This window comes from Melospiza georgiana, chromosome 12 (assembly GCF_028018845.1).
Source record: "Melospiza georgiana isolate bMelGeo1 chromosome 12, bMelGeo1.pri, whole genome shotgun sequence".
NCBI classification, from domain to species: domain Eukaryota; kingdom Metazoa; phylum Chordata; class Aves; order Passeriformes; family Passerellidae; genus Melospiza; species Melospiza georgiana.
The window spans coordinates 210,760-231,181 of record NC_080441.1 but is presented as its reverse complement, the minus strand read 5'-3'; the positions used below and the strand labels follow the sequence as shown (position 1 = coordinate 231,181).

At 47.8% G+C, this 20,422-nt stretch overlaps 1 protein-coding gene across 4 annotated transcripts in view; it reads left to right on the top strand.

The window, feature by feature from the left end:
* The window catches only part of ARHGEF6 (Rac/Cdc42 guanine nucleotide exchange factor 6), a 37,204-nt gene that overhangs the window by 7,741 nt on the left and 9,041 nt on the right, over window positions 1–20,422 (top strand). For all 4 annotated transcript variants that reach the window (XM_058032352.1, XM_058032353.1, XM_058032351.1 and 1 more), the window contains 14 exons: window positions 2–86; window positions 4,695–4,822; window positions 5,229–5,430; window positions 7,856–7,926; window positions 8,929–9,023; window positions 9,666–9,761; window positions 10,598–10,720; window positions 12,008–12,146; window positions 14,031–14,090; window positions 16,194–16,340; window positions 17,201–17,287; window positions 18,246–18,324; window positions 19,176–19,309; window positions 19,588–19,713. In XM_058032352.1, the coding sequence (XP_057888335.1) occupies window positions 5,232–5,430; window positions 7,856–7,926; window positions 8,929–9,023; window positions 9,666–9,761; window positions 10,598–10,720; window positions 12,008–12,146; window positions 14,031–14,090; window positions 16,194–16,340; window positions 17,201–17,287; window positions 18,246–18,324; window positions 19,176–19,309; window positions 19,588–19,713 (1,356 nt within the window). In that variant the 5' untranslated portion in view covers window positions 2–86; window positions 4,695–4,822; window positions 5,229–5,231. Of the gene's footprint in view, window position 1; window positions 87–4,694; window positions 4,823–5,228; window positions 5,431–7,855; window positions 7,927–8,928; window positions 9,024–9,665; window positions 9,762–10,597; window positions 10,721–12,007; window positions 12,147–14,030; window positions 14,091–16,193; window positions 16,341–17,200; window positions 17,288–18,245; window positions 18,325–19,175; window positions 19,310–19,587; window positions 19,714–20,422 lie in introns of those variants that run through there.

Here is a 20,422-nt window from a genome sequence, read left to right as displayed (position 1 = left end):
GGTGTTTGATCCACATGATTTATACACTGGAGATCAGTTCTCCAAGGTCCTGAGCACATTAACAGCTGTAAATAAGGCTACTGAAGGTAAGAAAAAAGGGGTTCTTCTGTTGTCCTTTCAGACTATTTCTTGTGTGTATGAAGGGCTGGTTTTTAATTTTTGTTAATTCCTACTTTATGGTGATTTCTGGAGGTTTGTCAAATTGTGCTGCTAGCACTGATGGCGGGATTGACATTTCAGGCTTCTGCCAACTCTGGGTTAAAATGTGATGTTTCAGAGTTGTTGTATGAGCTCTGCAGACCTCAATTATCACTTTACACTGAGGGACCTCTGCTCAGTTTTGAGCATTAAGAATTAAGGGGCCTCAAAGTAGGTCAGCATAAGTGATCCTCAATGTAAATGAGCATGCACCTCCCAAAATGCAAACATCATATTTTAAGAGTTGTGTTTTGAAGCTGAAGAGAAAAACAGCTTCATCTGCATAATACCTTTCCTGAATGTCAAATTAAATGTTGTTGCTAGCTGCTCAGTCGATTGTATTGATGTTTTTCTCTCTCTCCTCTCCCTGGCTCCGTGGAGTAGGCTCCTGGATCTGAGAAGCAAGATCTGATGGCTTGTCCTGTATCCCTGGGAGCAGGAGTAGGCTGCTGAAGCAAAGCAAATCACCTTACCCTGATTCCATGCCAGACATGTAGCTGTTCCCTACAGATTTGCTTTAAAATGATATTCAGTAGCATAGTCTGTGAAAGGAGAAGTTCAGCGGGTATGGGGATAAAGGCACTGTGGTGCTCTGGGGAGGGATGAGGGGATCAGAGTCTCTTTTCTGAGATGAGGAGGAGCAGGTCTGCCTGGTGCTGGGAAGGGTTCACAGCTTCTTGTCATAGAGGTATGTTAGACAGACTCCTGCACACCCACCAAAGTCCAGCACCAGGAGAAGAGTTCCATTTCCCGCTTGTGGGTTACATTTGAGATGGTGTAAAGGAGGAAATCTCAAAATGAAAACTCATTACTTTCCTCTCATGGGAAGGCTTCTCTTTTAGCTTACTGCATTATGTCTATATATTATATAAACTGGTGTGTTGTTTATTGTGCATGTATCATACATTAACATACATAATAATATATGTCTAATAATAATATATAATGTATAATAATAATAGCATATATTTGTAAACCTCCTCCCACCCCCTATGATTTGTACTTACATATGTGCGCGTGTGTCTGTGTGTACAATGCTGCTCTGAAGAAATTCAGGTTCTGAGGATGCTGTTCTGCAGCCAGGACTCAGCTCTGCTGGCAGCTCACTCTGTAGAAGGTGGGGAGTGGGATCGTGGCCTCAGGCAGGCTCAGCACCTCCTCAGTTACCAGCAGCGCCCGCTGACCCTGTGTAGAAGCTCTTGCAGTTCTGTGTGATGGGGGATATAAAATGTAGGTTATGGGTAGGTTAAATGATGGGAGCAGCCTCTGCAAATGCTGCTGTTATGATTGATATTTTCTTCATTAATCTGAAAGCAAAAAGAGAGAGAAACTCTCTTGCCTCTGTCCTTGCCTGTTGCTGCACTGGAGGGGTGTGATGGGGTGTGTGCTGGCAGGGTGGCAAGGCTGCAGTGCCATTTTCACATCTGTCCCTTTATTTATGGCCCAAGCTCCATACTTCCAGCCACTCATGTGCCGGCTCAGCCCGGGACAGGGCTTTGCTGGGAAATAGTTCCTGTCATATTTTACTGGCGGGGCTATAGAGAAGCTGGGATCCTCTTGATTCCATGGCAAACATCTGTTTGAACATATGCTTTCTGCGTTTAAATGGTAAAAAGCGCAATGCCTGTGATATAATTAGCTGCTCAGGCAGAGAACACCCTTGGGAAAAGTACAGGGTAAAATAAATATATGTCTCAAACATTTACTTTTTGGTTGCTTAGTCAAATTCCTGAGGAGCCTGTGTCCTGCAGATGGTCCAGTTTGTCTGTTTTGCCAGAGGCCGCAGGCTGAGCAGAGCATCTGGGCAAGCCTGGTACCAGCCACTGCAGCTGCTGCTGTCACCAAGGCTCTGACATGCCTGCACATGCCAGCACCCGCTGCACTGCTGCATCCCAGCACCCTGCCTGGAGGCAGAGGGAAGTAGGTGTCAGCTGAGGAAAGGTTGTGGGAATGTATTTCTGAGGATCCATTTGAAGTCCAGTCCTTGTGTCTTCCTGTGTCTTCATGGATCTTTCTGTGTAAATAACTTGAGGCATCATTTTGTAGTGGCTATACTTGTAGTTCAGCAGCTATCCATCAAAACACAGCAATACAGATAAGCATCAAATAAGCATCATGATGCTTTTTGTCTGCAAGAGAGGGCAGGGGAGGAAAACCAGCTGTGCTGGATCAGACAAGGCTCATCTGCCAAAAATAGTGTAGGAATGTGAGCAGAAAACCCAGCTATTTTAACCGTAGTTTAAGCAACATATGGCAGCAGTGTTCCGTGCTGGACCAGGCATAAAATAGGACACTGTCATGATGCGATATAAATGATACGCTTTCCTGCCAAACTGTCAAAGGCAGTTTTACATTTGTTTCTAGGTTGCTGCAGATATTTATAAAAGCTTTGGAAGATTGGGAGGGGCAGGGAGAGTCATAAAATCCACAGTAATGGAGTAATTTCCGTGGGACTGTGGCTGTTGACTTGAATAAGTGAAGTCTGGACTCAGGATTTATGCCCTCCCTTTCAGAAGGAATCAAGGGACGAATATCTCACACTGGCAGCCAGCCACACCCCTGGCCTGTGAGTCACCAAGAGCAGCCAAAACCACTCTGCTCAAATATCAGGATGCTTCAGAGAGAAAAACCCACTCTGTTGGCCAAATGGGTTTTACATGGGGAGGGGTTTTGCCGTTTCCACAGCTCAGAAAGCTGGGAATTCACCATGCAGTTTTCAGGCAGTTGTGTAATGAGTAGGACAAGAGAGACAACTGACTCACTGACAGCACACAAGGTTTGCCATGGATGTTGTCCATCTCTGGAGCATGGACTGACTAGATGGTGTGTGAGTATGGCATGGCTGGGCTTTGTAAGGCAGCAGCACCCAGCAGCCATAGCCAAGGACCTGGTCCCCACTGTGCAAGGGTTAGGAGAGAGACAAAGCAAATCTCTTCCCCAGGAGCTCACAGTTTGTGTTGTTCCAGGTCCAATCTAAGGAAGAGATATTTTTATTGAAATAAAAATCCTCTGAGGAGAATAAAAGCCCAGCTGAGTTCCTGTAACTCCTACCAAACTTCCCCTTCAGAATGAGTTTTCCATGCTGACATTCAGACTGGAGGAGAATGGAGGAAAAGCAGCCTTGCAGTTTGTCTTTTCTGATTTCTGTACACGTTTTATGGCTGTATCACCCTCTCCTCTTGCCATGTTTTCAAGGCAGAATTCCAAACGTGGTCCACAGACTTGCACACCCAGCACAGGGATTCCTGCAGACTGCTCTGTTCTGCTTTCGAGGTCCATGGGGGCGTGTGGTCCCCACTGCAGGTGGAAAACTGCAACACTGGAATGCAGAAAGGTCCTAAAATCTGAAGAGAAGCTACAAGACCAATCTTAAAAATCCCTCATGTTTACTGAAATGATATCTGCTGTTGTGTCTCTTGAGCACCATGGGACACACAAAGGAGTGGTGTCCCGCAGTGTGGTATGGGGTAGAGCAGCAGCGAAGCACTGGGAATTACTGGGTGGCTTGTATCCCATGTTTTTACACCTCTGCAGCATCCAGCAGGATTCTGGGGCTCAGCGTGCCAGATTCTGCCGGAGCTGGAACTGCTCTTAGCAACAAGGCTACTGACTCAGTCTCTGCACAGTTAGGACCAGGAAACTTTTTACCCTCTGGCAATTTTTTTGGTATTAATATAGAAACAAATCACTAATTACAAAAACAGATGTGTCAGAGTAGCAGCGTTGCCTCCAGCATCAGGTGGGGAGAAAAACAAGCCTAGAGACTGGTTTGCAAAGCAAGGAGCTCTGAGTGTGAAGGAGGCAGCTCCAGGAGCTGCTGGGATGATCTGAGCCTTTCCGTGAGCAGTTCATCTCCTGGGGATGACACTCCTGTCCTTCCTCGGCATGGCTTGAATCCCTCTTTCACATGACTGATGGCAACGGTCCATGAACAGCAATCAAAATAGTGCCTAGCCTCTTTCAGCTGGATAATGAACCCAGAAGGACTCCTCTAAATAGAGGAGCGATTGTGTTGACCAGCTGTTGAGCATTCCTCCCTGCTCAGTGTGGATAGCCCACGCTGCAGCTGCAGAGGTGACCTGAGAGCACTCGCTGGAGAGCTAGGCTTTGACGCACCTTCAGCAGTACTTGCTTTGATCCAGAAACACCCTCAGTGGGAAACCACAGTACTGAATACTTTTCTACAGTTTTAAGGGGGATTTCAAAGAAATACTGCAGTTGGATGTGTGGCTGCAGAGCTGGCACAACCTAGGAGTGCCTTGAGATGCAATTCAACTTCTTCCATGATGAAAGGGTTATCCCAGCCCAGAAAACCACCCTCACTGCTGACTGAGAGCAGCCACGCTGCAAATGCCATGCACTTGCTGTCTTGCTCTCATAGATGCTCTTTGAACTGTTGTGACCTGTTCCTGTTCTCTTTACAGGCTCCTTGCTTTGCTGTGATGTGGAGGGATGGTGGACAGCTGAGTAACTCAGATGTTGTTTTGTTTCCCCAGATCAGCTGTCAAAAGGGCCATGTTCACATCTGTCCTCTCCTAACTCCACGGCCGGAGACCCCCAGAGTGACTCCACCAGCACAGCTTCCCAGTCAGCAAGGGTGTTACGGAGGCAGTCCAAACCTGTGGTACCCTTTATTTAACCTGTAATCGTGGGTTGGGTGGCCCTGGGGGGAGGTTGTGATTGGTGCCTCTGGGTCAACACCAGAGGTTGTTCTCCCCTGATCTCCATCATGGGTTTGCTGTCTCAGTTGGAGGGAGTCCTGCAGCTTCTCCAAACTGCAGTGTTTCTCTGTGTGACATGAGAAGAGTGATTCTTATCTGCCACCCATTGCACTGGAAAACTAAATTAATGCTTGGGAGGGACCTTGTGGTCCTCTGAAGGCAGTGTTTACACAGCAGCAACATATTGGTTGTTATACAGAGCAATACTGAGAAAACAGCTGTCACAACAGAGAAGAACAATGGCTTGTCCTAGTTGTTTCTGGGGTTTTTTGACTATTTACTGATGTTTTTCCACGTTTCTTCCCTTAGGAGATGACCGAGAATGGCAGTCACCAGCTGGTGGTAAAGGCCAGGTTCAATTTTAAGCAGACCAATGAAGATGAACTCTCTGTTAACAAAGGAGACATTATTTATGTCACTCGAGTTGAAGAAGGGGGCTGGTGGGAAGGCACCTTGAATGGAAAAACAGGCTGGTTCCCAAGCAACTACGTCAGAGAAATCAAATCTACTGGTAAGCAAATTGCTTTCAAGGGCTGATTGAATGACAGTGGCATAATGCAGTGAGGACCCTCATGCCTTTGGGAAATTGCTGCTATTTATTAAGGACCGTTTGTGTACTTCAGGCAGCTGGGCTAATGGAAGGATGAGCGGAAGGGTAAAGTGCAGTGTTTCGGATGAATTGCTTGAGAGCTGCTTCACCTTCTTCCCACCACATTGTGCGTTTCTCTTGCTTCCCCCAAGCCCCAGCAGCATGTAAGCAGGGATATTGTCAGAGGATGAGGACAGAGATGGATGTGAGTCCCCTTTGTCCTGGAGAGCTGTCAGCGTCTGAGCTCAGAACTAGCTTTTTGTTAGAGGCCTTGGTCAGGCAATGTATTTGTGCTTGATCCTGGCTTTTCAGGCATCAGTGGGATGGATGCTCACCATCACAATGTGGAATCTGACAAAAACGGCATGGCCACAGGGCATTGTCAATGTTTTGGTCCAATAGTGATGGTTGATTTCACAGAGTACATTTTTCCCCAGATGCTTCTGCTGCAATATTGGGAAAGGAAGAGAGAGGGGATGATCTGCCTGATGACATCTGCCTTTATTGAGCTTTGTCTTGAGTGTCCTTAACATTTTCTGTGATGTGTTTGTACCCAGAGGTAGGGTGGTGATGATGTGAAGCCCCTGCCCAACTGCCCTGAGGCATTACACATCCATTCAGACAGCTCACCCCTGTCCAGGCCTTTGTGTGAAATTAAACCGTTTTTTTGCAAAATGCAACTTAAGTCCTTAGTGCACTTTGAGCACTTACCATAGACAGAGACCAGCTGTGTTCTTGGTGCTGGTTCTGTGGCTCAGGATCGGCTCTGGCCTCAAACACTGAGATGCCAGCAGGGGTCTGCAAAGTAGCTGCAACATGTGCAGCCCCTGTTAGACATCCTTTCTTCTACTCTTGCAAAAATGAAGCAAAGGAGGAGAAAAAAATTCACAATATAGTGCTCAGAATTAGGTCAGTTTTTATTTTATTCTAAATGAAAAAAATCATCTCATCTCCCTCTGGGAAATGATGTCTGAGCTGGAGCAGGAAGTTGTAGCAGGGATTGAAGGCTTGTCTGGCACAACTCAGGAATCACTAATTAACACAGTGAAGGGAGAAGAGAGATGTTTTAAACAAAGGAGGGCAAACTTGAGTCCTGAAGGGAAAATCAGATGGGAGCTGCATGATGTGACAATACCTCACTGAAGTTAAGGGCCAGTCTCCCATAGATCGTGATGAAGAGCCCATGAGATTTTTCTGTCTGCAGAGCTTTTCCCTCCAGATCCTCTCTCAGCACCATTTGATGTGACAGGAGGGTTCATTGCCCTGGTGTGTGCATGCTCAGGAGATGTGTGTGTATTGCAAGTGAGGAGTGAGGGACCATCATTATCTGTCCCTGCCCCAGGAGTGCTGCTGGAGCTGCAGCTGGCAGGGAGCTGCTCTTCCCACCTCCACAGTGTGAGACCAGACACACTCTGAATGGAGTTGCTTGTTTTTCAGCAGTGTCCATACCTCTGCTGTGTCCTAGGTGTGCCCTTTGGGTAGAAATACTCTGTGATTCTGTGAAATAACTGTGGAGCTGAGCTCTTCTGTGCCTTTAGCTGGAAGTGACAGGAAGCACTACAAGGGCAATATTTAGACAGTACATAAAGAGAATAAATTTATCAATTTCAAGTTTCTGCCCTGCTGTCAGTGTGAGCAATCGCAGGGAGCCAGGAGAGCCTGGCTGTGGCACTGGCACATTTCAGTGTGTGCAGCGTGGCCAGGGAAGGGGCTTCTCTAGGGAAGGAAAATTGGAGCAGGGATTTGTCCATGTGTGTGTGTGTGTGTGTGTGTGTGCATATGTAAAGAGCTGGAGGCATCCACAGGGATTCATCAAATGCAGAATGAGAATTGATTTCCAGGGTTTTGTGAGCTTTTCATTTAAATCTACCTTCATTCAGAGAAGGATTTTGCATCACAAGTGGCTGTGGGGATAGGAGGTCAGCATATTGATCTGGGTTGGCTTCAAATGCCTTGTGAATCACTTGCTAAAAAAGATAGTATCTGTCATTTCTGACTGAAGTCCAATTTTAAAACCAAATTTAGTGGGCCAGGTGAAGCAACACTATAGTTCCAAACATTGACAGATACTGGGCTGCTGCCAGGGATTTTGGAGCAAACCTGGACGTTGGTTGGGCAGAGGCTGCACAAAGCTTCTGGTGTGACTCGCTTGGCCACTGTCAGTGTCGTGCATGCCACTGGTTTTAATCTAGTTTTTTTTTGAAATGGGGAAACAAACCCTGCAATTGAAGTTTTGTGGTCAGAGGGGTGAAGTTATATTTGCTGGATGTAATGTGGCAGTGTCTTTTCCTGATGGAATAATGAGAGCTGTGCACTGTAATTTATTCATGGGGTTTTTTTTGTACAGATAAACCACTCTCTCCCAAAGCACTGAAAGGGCTAGAAAACACTCAGATGACAAAGAATTATTACTCTGTGGTAAGTTTTAAACTTCTGATCATACATTTTAATAAGTACCATGTTATTAATCTTCTGAAGTAGCTCCTTCCCATAAAAATCATTGATGCAATTTTAACAACTGGGGATGTGACTCTGTGTTTAAATGCAGCTGTTTCCATTCCCTTGATTCAAGGCCATTGAGACAATAAACCACAAATGGAAGTGGCTGCAAGGTGTCAAAAGTAGAGACTTGAAGTAGACAACTGAGATAATTAAGGAGAGGTTGCAGCTTTCAGATCAATGCTAGGGGAGAAGGCACAGTATTTCCTGTTGATAAAGACAGGGAGATAATGTTATGGTGTAAGCAAGCAAAATCAGGGCTCTGGCCCCTTTCTTGGGTTTGGCTGGAGATGTTACACCCCATGGTGCCTGTCCTAGGCCTCTGCCAGCAGCTGCCACAGCTCATGGCCTGGCTTTGTGACTGGGCTTGGCTTTGAGATGCCTCGTGTGAGCATCGCTGGCTCTCAGTGCTGGAGCTGAATCCTGCTTATCAGTATGTCTGAATATATGTCAAGCAAAGCAAAGAAGAAGCAGTATGTCCAGGGAGCTGAAATCACCTCCGCTGTCTCCAGAGCTTATCAACACTGAGAAACTGGAGTGCTGACTGGGAGGTGCAGGCACTGTGTTTGTCTGCTGTGCAGCCAGAGACAAACCAGCTGCTGAGATGGATTAACAGCGCCAAATCCAGATCATTACATCCCTGAAGTGGCAAATGAGGTGTGCCCTGCTTGATCTGCCACAGAAGCCATCCTTGGTGCAGCCTTTAACACCTGCGTTCCAGGCCTCCCCAAGTTTGCAAAGTAAAATCTCAATATTTGACCACCAGGACTTCCCTGAGTGTTCTGGGTTCTGGATTAAGAAATGTAATTTCTGGACTTAAGATACACTTCCATGCTTTGCCAGACTTGGAAGCTGATGTCATGTTCTTTTGACTAGTTTGCTGGAACAAAGATCTTCTCAGCGCTCTGTCTCTCACCCTAGGTGTTGCAAAATATTCTGGAAACAGAACGAGATTATGCAAAGGAACTACAGTCACTTCTGGGAACTTACTTAAGACCCCTCCAGTCTTGTGATAAGTAAGATAAAAGGGCATCTGAGTTGGAGAGAACACTGTGGGAGCCTTGGGGTGTCATGGACAGAGGGCACGTGTTTAGACATTGTCCGGTCAGGAGAGATGGGAGAGTCGTTTTCTAAGGCCTCTGTATTTCAGTCACTTCTCCCTTCCCAAAATCTTCATGTGGGAAAATTTTTGTGCCCTCAGCCTTGTAGGCCTAAATGAGGGTGTTATGACTCTTAGGATGACAGAAGCAGGCACATTAGCTTTGGAAGCACCCGGCCTCACTCAAGGAGCAAAGAAGCCCCTGCCTGTTGGACCTTCCTCCCATAGGGAAACCCTGAAGACAAAACTCTCTGTCTGTGCACACACCTCCCTCCCCAGCTCTGGCTGCAATCCCATCTGTCTGTGTCTATTAGACAGCTAAAGATCTGGCAAGATTAGTGGGATTAAGTGATTTAAACCCAATTGAGATTATCCTTGGCAGCAGACTCCTTCTCTAGGAGACTTTGGTCTGTAGTTCACAGACCATGAATTTTGTCCGATGCTGTATCTGGGGAAGGAGAAATTTTTGTGTCCTTTTGGAAGGTCTGCTGATGAATAAAAATGGGGTGCTCCTGAGAGCTACTTCTCTTTGATGGTGACTGTGATGTGGCTCTTGTAGGCTCAGCACTGGGGACACGGCAGCATTGCTGGGAAACATGGAAGAAATCTCTGCTTTTCAGCAAACACTGAACCAAGCCTTGGAAGAAGTTGCAAAGTAAGTTTGTGTCATAGCATGGAGGTTGTTAAGCTTTTTAACTGTAGCTAAAAATAATAGAAAGGCATGTTCATTAATATTTCTCCTGACTGCTGTCTTAGACTTGTTAAATATAGAAGAAAATAACAGGACTGAGGAAAGGTTGCAGGCGGTGCTTTGGCAGGAGGAAAAGTAGAAGGAACTCTGAGATTGGTGGTGTTAAAGCATGTGCTGAACGAGTGTCACTAGAACTGACACAGAAGTCTGCCTAACCCAAAGATGCAGGCACATGCAGGGTGGGAGATCGGGCAGGCATGAAGATGGGAATTGCCAGGGAGCAAAGAGCAGATTATTAGAGGTGATAATTTCCTGCGGGGAAGCTGACAGACATAATTAGCCTTAGCTAAGGGCTGAAAAGAGATGGGGAACGACGGAATATTGAGAATATATTCAGGCTGTGGCTTCTCCTTTTCTCCCTGTCTTTTCATATTCGTAGGCAGCCCAGAGTGGTACCCCCGCACCCTCACACTGCCCTTAGTTCCAGCACATCCTCATCCTCATCATCCCAGCTGTAGCTCTGCTGGTGAGACATATCAGGTTGAGTCACAGATTGTCTGAGGCTGATAATGGGTTGTGATGCTCACAGTCTGCACCACAGGAAGCCAGACCCACCTGAGGATCCCCCTGTTCCTCCTGCCCAGATGGCAGGTGTGGATATTTTGCTCAGTGCTGCAGTTATGAGGTGGCTTGGGAATGTCCCTGAGCAGTGGGTAGTTCCTGGGCAGGTCCCTGAGAGTGCTGTAGCTGCAGGGTGCAGATCCAGAGGCTTAACACAGCTGGTGTGTTGGTGTCTGCAGGCTCCCTGAGAACCAGCAGCGTGTGGGAGGCTGTTTCATGAACCTGATGCCCCAGTTCCGCTCCCTGTACCTGATGTACTGTGCTAACCACCCTTCAGCAGTGAATGTCCTCACACAGCACAGGTAGGTGATGGAGAAGGAGATTCAGACTCCTTTAAAAAGTTAACTCTTGTTATTAATACTTGGCCTGGCATGGCCGTTGACCTATGTTGACCACAGGTCAATGCTATTTGCTGCTGCTGGGACTTCGGGCTTTTCAGCAGGGCCTTTCAGCTTCAGCATGAAGACAACTCACACTGCTCGTGTTCAGAGCTGATCTCACAGGTCCTTTTTTGCACAGGACTCCCACCTTGGGTCAAACAGGCAGCCTCAGCTTTGGCAGTGGCATCTTCTGTGATTTTTACTTGCTAAACCCAAATGCTGTTTCAGGTCTACTGCTCAAGTGCTCACACACTGACAAATGGGAGAGTGTTCCCCTGTGGCACCACGGTGGGGAGCACATCACTGCAGAAGGAGAGTGGTCATCGAGTCACCCAGTTACCCAGTTTATTCACTGAGCTTCTATTCAACCAAATGGTTGATTTTCAGGGTCATTGGTAGAACACATTAATAACTTCTTTCTTCAACATGACCCACATGAGTAGACATTTGATTTTGTGTGATGTCCTGCTCAAGAGTGTGCCACGCCAAGATGCTACAACTGTGTCATCCCTAATATAGGTTAGCTGTCTTCCCTGCAGTGATGGGAAAGCCAGATCCAAATGCATAGTGTTTAAGTCTTCCCATTCTGCAATGGGAACTCACGGTGTATTTACTTACCTGCTGAAAACCAGCTTTAATTCAGCGTAACAACATGCCCGGCTCCAGCAAATGACTCATTCATGTGATTCCTCAGTCTTACCCCTTTTCCTAAATCAACAAAAGAATCAGCTTTGGCAAATGTGCTGACACACAGAAGCCGTGTTCTCTGGAGCAATGTACATGCAAACACCTGCATCACAGTTTCCAGCAGGGTCCCAGTGCATTGCTGCAGCCTCCTCCAGCACAACACCAGCCTGTGCATCCCCCTCTCCCCGCCCACCAGATACCTGCCCTTGTGCCACCTTGCAGTGCTGGGGGACCAGCTGCTGGCACCAGTGTGCCCCAGAGCTGTGCATTCCAGCCCCTGTGGCCGCACGACCTCTCCTACACCCTCTCCTGCTTTCCAGAGGAGAAAGGTCTTGCTTGGGTAGAAGCTCCCTGCCTGCTCCATGGAGTGGGTGGGTGGTGCTCAGAGGGGAGTTTGTGCTGCCCTTAAGGAGGCCCAGCTCAGAGCAGAGCCCTGGCCATCAGGAGAGCATGGGCAAAGCACAGCCCTCAGCTCTGAGAAACCTCCTCGTTGTGGTTTTTTTTTGTTGTCTCTTTTTATAGTGATGAGCTGGAGAAGTTCATGGAGAGCCAAGGTGCGGCCAGCCCAGGCATTCTCATCCTGACCACAAGCCTCAGCAAACCCTTCCTGAGGCTGGATAAATACGTGACCCTGCTGCAGGAGCTGGAGCGGCACATGGAGGTGGGTGGGCTGCTGGGCAGGCTCTGCCTCGGGGTGCTGCCAGAGCTGCTCCCTGTGCTCCAAGAGACACCTCTGCCTCTTGGTATTTGAGCATCATGTGGCTAAAAGCACTTACCACATCTCCAGGGAGATGTCCCATGTCCCCCAGACATTATTCACCTTTCAGATTAAAAGTGAGAAACTGGTGGAAGAGTCTGAGGAATGTTGTGGAAGCACATTACCTGTTCTTCACCCCAGCCCTTCCTCAAAGATGGGCCATTTCCAGCACAAGTAAAAGCAGAGTCTAGGGACAGGCTACAGCTGCTGTTTATTTGCACAGCCAAGAATAAATCTGTGGTTATCATTTTGTTATCATTTGATGAGATTCCTAAGCCTGGCCACTCACTCCTGTGGCTCACAGGCACATTCCCACCCCTTGCCCCAGGGTTGTGCTCCTGGGTGGAGGCAGATCTGCACAGACATGGATCTGGCCACCAGCACAGACACAGGGGTAGAGAGTGAGCCCCTGGGAGCAGGGAGAGCAGTCAAGGGCACAGAGACTTCCTTGGCAAGAAGCAAGTGTGCTTCAGGGCATTTCTTGCCCCAGGGACTGTAGAGATCTCTGCTGCTGGAGCTCTGCTACTCACTGCTGGTGCACTCCAGCTGCAGGAAGGCAAAACTCAGGGGCGGTGCAAGGGGCTGGAGAAAACAGAAGTAACAGTCTGTTTTTAAGCAAGTTTCCTTTTTCTCCTCATCCAGTTTTAATTACCAGTTAATTCAGCACATTTACCCATGACATTTACCCATGACCTACAAGCAAGCCAAAGGATTAAATCTTCTATGCTTGAGCCAGGGATGTTCCTGCATAGGAGAGGGCATGAGAGCCTGCAGGGTGGGCGCACTGCAGACCTGCCTTTCCCTCTCACCTGGCTGAGCTGAGCTGCAGGGACTGAGCTGAGCCTGGCTGCAGCCACCATGCCCGTGCAGGGATGATGTGCTCTTTGCAGGATTTGCATTGTGCTCTTTGCCTGCTCTTCGCAGGCGGCTCAGCAGTGGGTTTGGGGACACACATGTCACCTATTTGTCTTGGTTTCTAAGCTGAGCGTGGGAGTTTTGTTGCATGAATCAGTAGGCCTGAGGTTTAAGCTGTGATGCTGTGGGAAGAGGATGGCTGTGTGCAGTGTAGATGTACACCACAGCATTCCCTGCACTGCTGCAGAGCTGCTGAGGGGGCAGGTGTGTTCAGGGCAGCCGCTCGTCCCACACTGCAGATGAGCAATGCCAGGCTGCAGGGACAGGTCCATGACAGCCTTGACACCTTATGATTTGCTTGGCATGAGGACTTGGTGATGAGGAGCCGGGCCTTAGATCCAGGAGAACATTCTGGGAGGGTACTAGCATACAGCCGGGGTCAGAGATAAGGGGCACCATTCTGCTTTTACCGGGCCCAAGAGCTCTCTGCTTAGACATGCCCTCCCTTAAGGCCAGAGTTGAAGCCCCCTTGATGGTGGTGGGTTTCCACCCTTGATGGGCAGTGGCTGGAATATCTGGCACTGCAATGGAAGTTTCCTTCCTGAAGGTGTGCCCTGCACCCCTGCCTGTTTTCATTGATTTTTCTTTGCAAGTCAGATTTGTTCTAAGTCCAGTCATACCTACTCTTGCTCTGGCCACTTCACACTCATTAAAATCGATATCAGTAAATTGCATAGCTGCCTTTTGCCATGCCATGTTGAAGTGGACGGTGGGGAAGGTACCTGGGAGACTTTGACCTCCTCCTGGATCCCATGCTGCCTGTATGCTCAGCCCTGAGTGTAGTGGAACAGTGGGTGATGCTCAGGGTGGGTGAATGCTCAGGGTGGGTGCTGCTGCTGCTGACGGCTGAGGAATTTGCTCTTCCTTCACTAGGAGGCGCATGCAGATCATGAAGATGTTTTGAAAGCCATCACATCCTTCAAGTCCCTTGTGGTAGGTGGCAATTCTTAAAATAGAGCCCTCCATTTCAGGTCTGCTTTTCATGAAGAATGAGTCAAGCCTGACATTTGTCTCCCCATTAGGAAAAAAGGTCTTTTGGAATGGAAAAGATGGGTTACAAAGAAACTTCATTTCACATTTCAAGCCTAGAGCTGCTCCTCTGGCTGTGGCAAGTACATGCTGGCTCTGTAGTGCCAGAGCAGAGATGGTGGATCTCCAAGTTTCTTTCTCCTCTATTACTGAAAGCCATGTGTGCACCGTGGTGGCAGCAGGGTCCCTTTCGTGTCCTGTTGCCTTCAATCTCTAATCATATTCCACCTGAAACTAGACCACTCCTTGCTCATTGAGTGAGAGGTTAGCACAGCTGTGACTGACCCAAGTGCTGGTGCCAACGGGAAATTTTGCTGAGGTTTGCTCCACAGGCATCAGGAGGCTTGGACCACATTTCAGTAATTTGTGGCTCCAGGTGGTAATTTGTGGCCATCGGTGGGGAACAGAGAGAATGGGTGAGTCAGAGATAACAAACCCATTTCTGTGAACTCTGTAGCCTGCACCCCTCAAAGTCCTGCTGCGCTGAGATGAAATAGAAGGGGAAAAGCCATCCATATGCACAAAGGTTTTACCTGGAAAAGCTTTTTATGGAAAAAAACTTTAGTCTCTCTTGCTTTGTAGCCACAGAGGACCTTTCACTATAATCACTCCAGATATGGTCCAGCTTCCTTCCTTTAGCATAACAGATGTCACCTGTTTGTGACAAACGCAAGTGTTTAGCAGTGCAGATAAAAGATGGGGAGGAGAAAGTTCATAGAAAACAGGAAAGGGCGATCATGTTACATTTACTTAGAAACTCAGAACCCTTTCCATTTATTCTGGAAGCTGATAGGGGAATAACTCATTTAAATTACAAGGTGTCATTAATCTTTAGGAAATCTCGTAAGCGCTGGATGGTTTTACTTGAAATGTGTACTTGGATGATGAGTAATTTAATGTCATTATGACACAACTAAAGAGGTTCGGTGTGAATTTGAGGTTAGATGGGCAGAGATGCCCCTTGTGATGGGCACGTGGTCCTGTTATAGGACCAGGAAGGCTCCCAAACAAAGGCAGGGAGGGACCAAGGAGCTGCTGTGAGTCACAGCGGTGCCTCTGCAGAGACTGTGATGCACTCCTGGGGATTTTATTTGGGGTTTTATCCTGGGAACGTTGGATTCGGACACTTGGGAAGCCATCAAAACGTACGGTAGTTGTAGAACCAGAGTAAACCCCAGTTTGGTTCAAATGTGTGTGGTTTCAATCTAGACCCAGTGCAGCCTCTCTCTTTGCAGAGCTGGATAGTCAGTGAATTGGAAAGGAGGAAAATCTCTGTCAGATAAAGGGGTTTGGAAACACCAAGCAGTTGGTGAAAATAGGCTTGGTTTACCTTTGCAACAATTTTCCCCATTGGCAGAGAGGTCAGTTAAAAAAAGTATTGCTTGGATTTGCAGGACTCTGTTCAGTCAACATTGTCCTCTCTTGCTGAGAGCTGATGAGATGCTGGTCACTCCCTGAAGCTTCTCCAGTCCCCAGCTGCCCAGCACTGGTGCAGTCTTTTCAATAACAGCACTTTCAGAAGATTCTTTTTTGTGCTAATCTACAGCACCACCTAGTCCTGCTTTTGGGTTCCCAGATTTTGGTTGGAAAATATCCACCCGTCTGACTTGTTGGGGACCTTGCAGTGCTACAAGTTCAACTCTGCTGTTTGGACACAACCGGCAAAATCCCTCTAAGCAATAGCAAAATTAGAGACATTTAACTGTGCAGCCGTCTTGGTTTGGAAATTGTGACCCTGAACTCTTAGAGGTGGGGCTGGTTTGGAAAGAAAAGTTTGCTCAGAGCAGTTTGCAATTTCCTTGACATTTGAATGTAATCATTACTTCATAAATCACTGGGATGTGATTTTTTAACAGACCTCATGTAATAGAGCCAAAATAGGCTTTTCTGATCCCTGACATGACCATCTCTGAGCCCACAGGGCTGTGTGAGTTGTTGCTGGTGAAACTGGGATGGTTTGGGTTGGCTTCTGCCCTTTGGCTAACTAAGCTCTGCTGTGATTCCCAGTCACAATGCCAGGAGTTGAGGAAGAGAAAACAACTTGAGCTGCAAATCCTTTCTGAATCCATCCAGCGCTGGGAAGGAGAGGACATAAAAATGATGGGAAATGTCATCTACATGTCCCAGGTTATGGTGCAATCTGGGGGAAGTGAGGTGAGTGTGGAGATGTTCTGCTGGCTGTAGACTTCACGTCTGAATACCCACTTGCTCCCAGGGTAAGTGATGTGAGGTGGTAGTTCCTCTCCTTCCAAGCCACAAACTGATGACAAATAATGCTGGTAAATAATTTTACCTTGGGAAGACCTGTGCAATGGGACTGTGCATGTCTTTGGAGTGAATCAGGCACCCTATAGGCTTAGTTTCAGGCCTTTGGTGACCCACTTTTCAATAGAAGAAGTATCTCGGTGTCATGTAGCGCATTAATTTCCCTCTTTCTCCCCTGTGACTTACTCTGAGAAATGAGAGTGACTAGAAAATGTGGTATGTGCATCACAGGGGCTGCTCTGACACCCCATCCCAGAGCTGACTGTGTTTTGGAAGCAACTGGAGTGATTCTTGTCCTACTAGTCCTAATGCATCGCACCAGCGCCTGACACAGACCTTCCACAGTGGTGCTACAGCCGTGTGTGCTGCATGCTCAGTGTGGGAAAGTTCCTGTTAGCACTGAATTTTTGCTGTTACAGTTTTTCCCTGGGAAGGGAAGACCTGTAAAACAAGCCCATGCAGTATCCAGTCCCAAAAGTCTTTCTTGTTTGGGATGTGAGATGCTGGGGAACATAAGGCCATCTGAGGCACTCTGCAATGATTGGAAGAGGATTAGCAGGATGCAGACAAAAATCTCTGCAGGGAAAATTGGTACATAAATGAGGTGCTGTAAAGAAAAAAAAGCCAGAATAGTTGGTTTGGGGGTGATCTCACAGGCTGTGATTCCAGCTGCAACAGGTTCAGTTTGCTACAGGCAGGTGCTTGTGATGCATTGCAGACTGCACTAACTTAAATTCTTATCCCCCCAGGAGAAAGAGGAGCGGTATTTCTTGTTATTTTCTAATGTTTTGCTGATGCTGTCTGCAAGCCCACGGATGAGTGGGTTCATCTATCAGGTAGGCCTGCTTAGTTTGAAGTTGCAAGGCGTTCGGTGTAAAAGTGCAAAACAGATAGTTCTTATCAAATTTGAGTCCTCTGCATCCTTTGAACTCTCTGTTGTGATGCAAACACCCCAGGCTGGGAACCATGTGCCAGCGTAGTCAATGCCTTTGTCCTGGTCTTTGGTTAAGCAGCATTTGGTAAGTGAATGCTGTGAAATTAAAAAAAAAAAATAAACAAAAAACCTCAAAACCTGTTGTTCTACCTGCTGTTTTTGAGAGTAGGGTCTGTGTCTAAGGTGTCCTGATCCAGCTGTAGGGTTTCGACCAGCCAGCTGGCTCTCAGTTTTGTGCCATCTCTGGAAAATACTTATAAAGCCCACTGCAGAGTGCATGAAAATTCCAGTCCATGAGGTACTACTACATACAACTCTGCATTTCTTGTGTTTTACCATTTTACATACCCTCCAATGGCTGTTGAGAGCTTGGCTTTTCTCCGGCTGTCTGAAACCATCAATACTGCCAGGAAAAGGATGCTCTTGTTTTGATGTGACATTTGTCGTAGCAAGGAAGATGAGAAAGATTTGGGAAATATTTGGCTGGGTTTTCTGGCTTGACCCACTGGTGGGAGTAAGGTGAGCAGGCAGTTCAGCATGCAAATCAGAGGGATGGGGAAGGCTTTCAGAAAAAGCCAGGGGAAATTGATCCTTCTGACTTGACTGTAAAAAAGGTTTGCGCTGAATGAAGGGAAAGGGTGGCAGATGAGCCAGGGATGACTCAGTTGTCATGGGAGCCTCATCTCTGGGGTTTGACCTAGTTGTGCAGGGAAATCTAGTTCCATACATTAGAGGAGACTCTTCATGCAGTCCGAAGCCTTCACAAATTAATTTTAAATGGCAATTTCCAAAGAGAAAGGAATCAGCAGAAACAAGCAGAACAACACCTGCTGGCACTGACTGCTCTTCAATTCTCCCAGGGAAAGCTGCCTTTGACAGGAATGATGCTGACAAAGCTGGAAGATGCCGAAGGGAATGAGCACATGTTTGAAATCACAGGTCAGTGGGGCCTCTGCCTGGGGCAGTCCTCCCAGTGCAAGCAAGAGTTGCCACTGGAAGTACTGGTCCGCCTCCCACTAACCCCCTGCCATGATCTTTCTCCTGCTCTTTTACCGTGTGTTGTCTGAATTTCTGAGCAACTCTGTCCTGCTTGAGGCAATCTCCTCCAAGTGCCCTGGAGCTCTGCCTCTGGCTGCCTTTGGAGACCACAGTGCTTTGTATGGGACAAATCTCTCGCCCCAGTAGCACTGCTCTGCGCTGTCTGCGTCCAGTAGCCATGCCTTGTAGCTCTGAGTGCCTCATTTATTGACAGATACCTGGTTCTGGTCATGAGGGAGCTTTCATCCTATTTCCCCATTTAGTGTATCTCATTGCTTGTAGGTATACACAGGTCATTTCATGCTCAGTGCCTGGGCTGCAGTGCAGCTGTTTGTGCTGGTGGTATTTAGTGCCAGGATCCTATTCATCATGGAAGTATTGTGTTTAATGACCTTCAACATTAAATAATCCTCACACATTCATCTTACTTGTTCCCTTAGCATTTCTTGCAGCTCCCACACTGTCAGTGGTTGCCTGGAGCAGCATGGGCAGTCTCATCATCATTGTAGATGTGGTTTAGTGGTGCACCTTGCAGTGCTGGTTTAATGGTTAGACTTGATGATCTTAGATGTCTTTTCCAACCTTAATGATTCTTAATGATTAATGCTTCTATCTTTGCCCTAACCTTTTTGGAGCCACTGGACTGTGCAGACTGAGGAGCCATTTCCTGCTGTGCTGAGCTGATCTCACCCTGTGTTTCCTCCTGAGTCTCTACCACTTGCTAAAGACAGTTATTTAACCCTCTGCCACAGGGAACATGATGGAGCGGATCACTGTGTCCTGCAGCACCAGCCAGGACTTGCACGAATGGCTCGACCACTTGCAAAGGCTGACCAAAGGGACATGCAGCACCGTCTCCAAAACACAGTCCTGGAGTCCTCATTCAGTAAGTGTCACCTCCTGGCCTCTGCTGCCCGGGTTCCTCGCTGCTGCCTCAGCTCTCTGTTTCAGCAGCAGCCTGACTCTGAGGTAACACACAGCTCTAAGACACATCCTGCCTTTTGCTGTGTAACCATGTTGTGCTTGTACCATTTTACATGTATCCTGCCCTATTTTTGTTGCAACTTAGGTGTCGCAGTATCTTAACGCCTGTCCATCCCCCTCCACTTCTCTCCCTTGTCTGGTGGTTAACAGTCTTGGTTTGCTTCTCATCTATTTTCTCAGACATTTAGTTCAGCTGGGCAGATCCGTGGGCCTCTGGAACCCCCCAAAATCCTCAAGCCCTGGAGCTTGAGCTGCCTCCGTCCTGCTCCTCCACTCAGACCTTCAGCAGCACTGAGTTACAAAGAGGTAATAATCCCACCTCCCTATCCAGGACCCTGATTTCACACAGTCCCTAGACCTTGTGTACAGGTTTCGTATCCCAGAGCAGGGACACAGAAATGTAGGTTCTTGGGGATGTTGAGAGAAATTACTCTGCCTCTTTGGCCCTAGTCCTGTGATGGATGTAGGTCGCTGTCCTGGGCTTTGTGCTACATGGGACTCATGAGTACCTGTGTGTGCAGGCTGGATGTTAGCTGTTGGCTGCCATAGCCAGCACTCTCAGCCGCTGCATTTCACCAGTCCCACATCTGGGTGTCCCATTGAGCCCTGTTTTTTGGAAGTGCCATGGTGGAGCTGCCTTCTCTCCTCCTTCCTGCTCTGGTCTGAGATGTGGACAGGGGCCTGCTCCCTGCTGGAATGTGTTCCAGCTCCAGCTGTGGCAGCAGCTCAGTGGTTCAGGATTGAGAAGCGATAGTGCACCATGAGGAAGAGGCAAAATGCCTGGCCATGCTTCTTGTGTCTTCCACCCTGTTTTGGTGGCTGGAGCAGGGCGTGGGGCTTGACCCTCCTTTGCCACCCACCAAGTGTTACACAGCAAGGTCCTGCTGGGAGGCAGCAGCCCAGGGATTGCTTCATCTGCAGGAATCCCAGCCTGGGAGCTGGGAGCTGGTGTGGGAAAACCCAAAATACAACCTACTGCTCTTGTCACCCTGCAGCACAACTGTAGTGCTCTCTT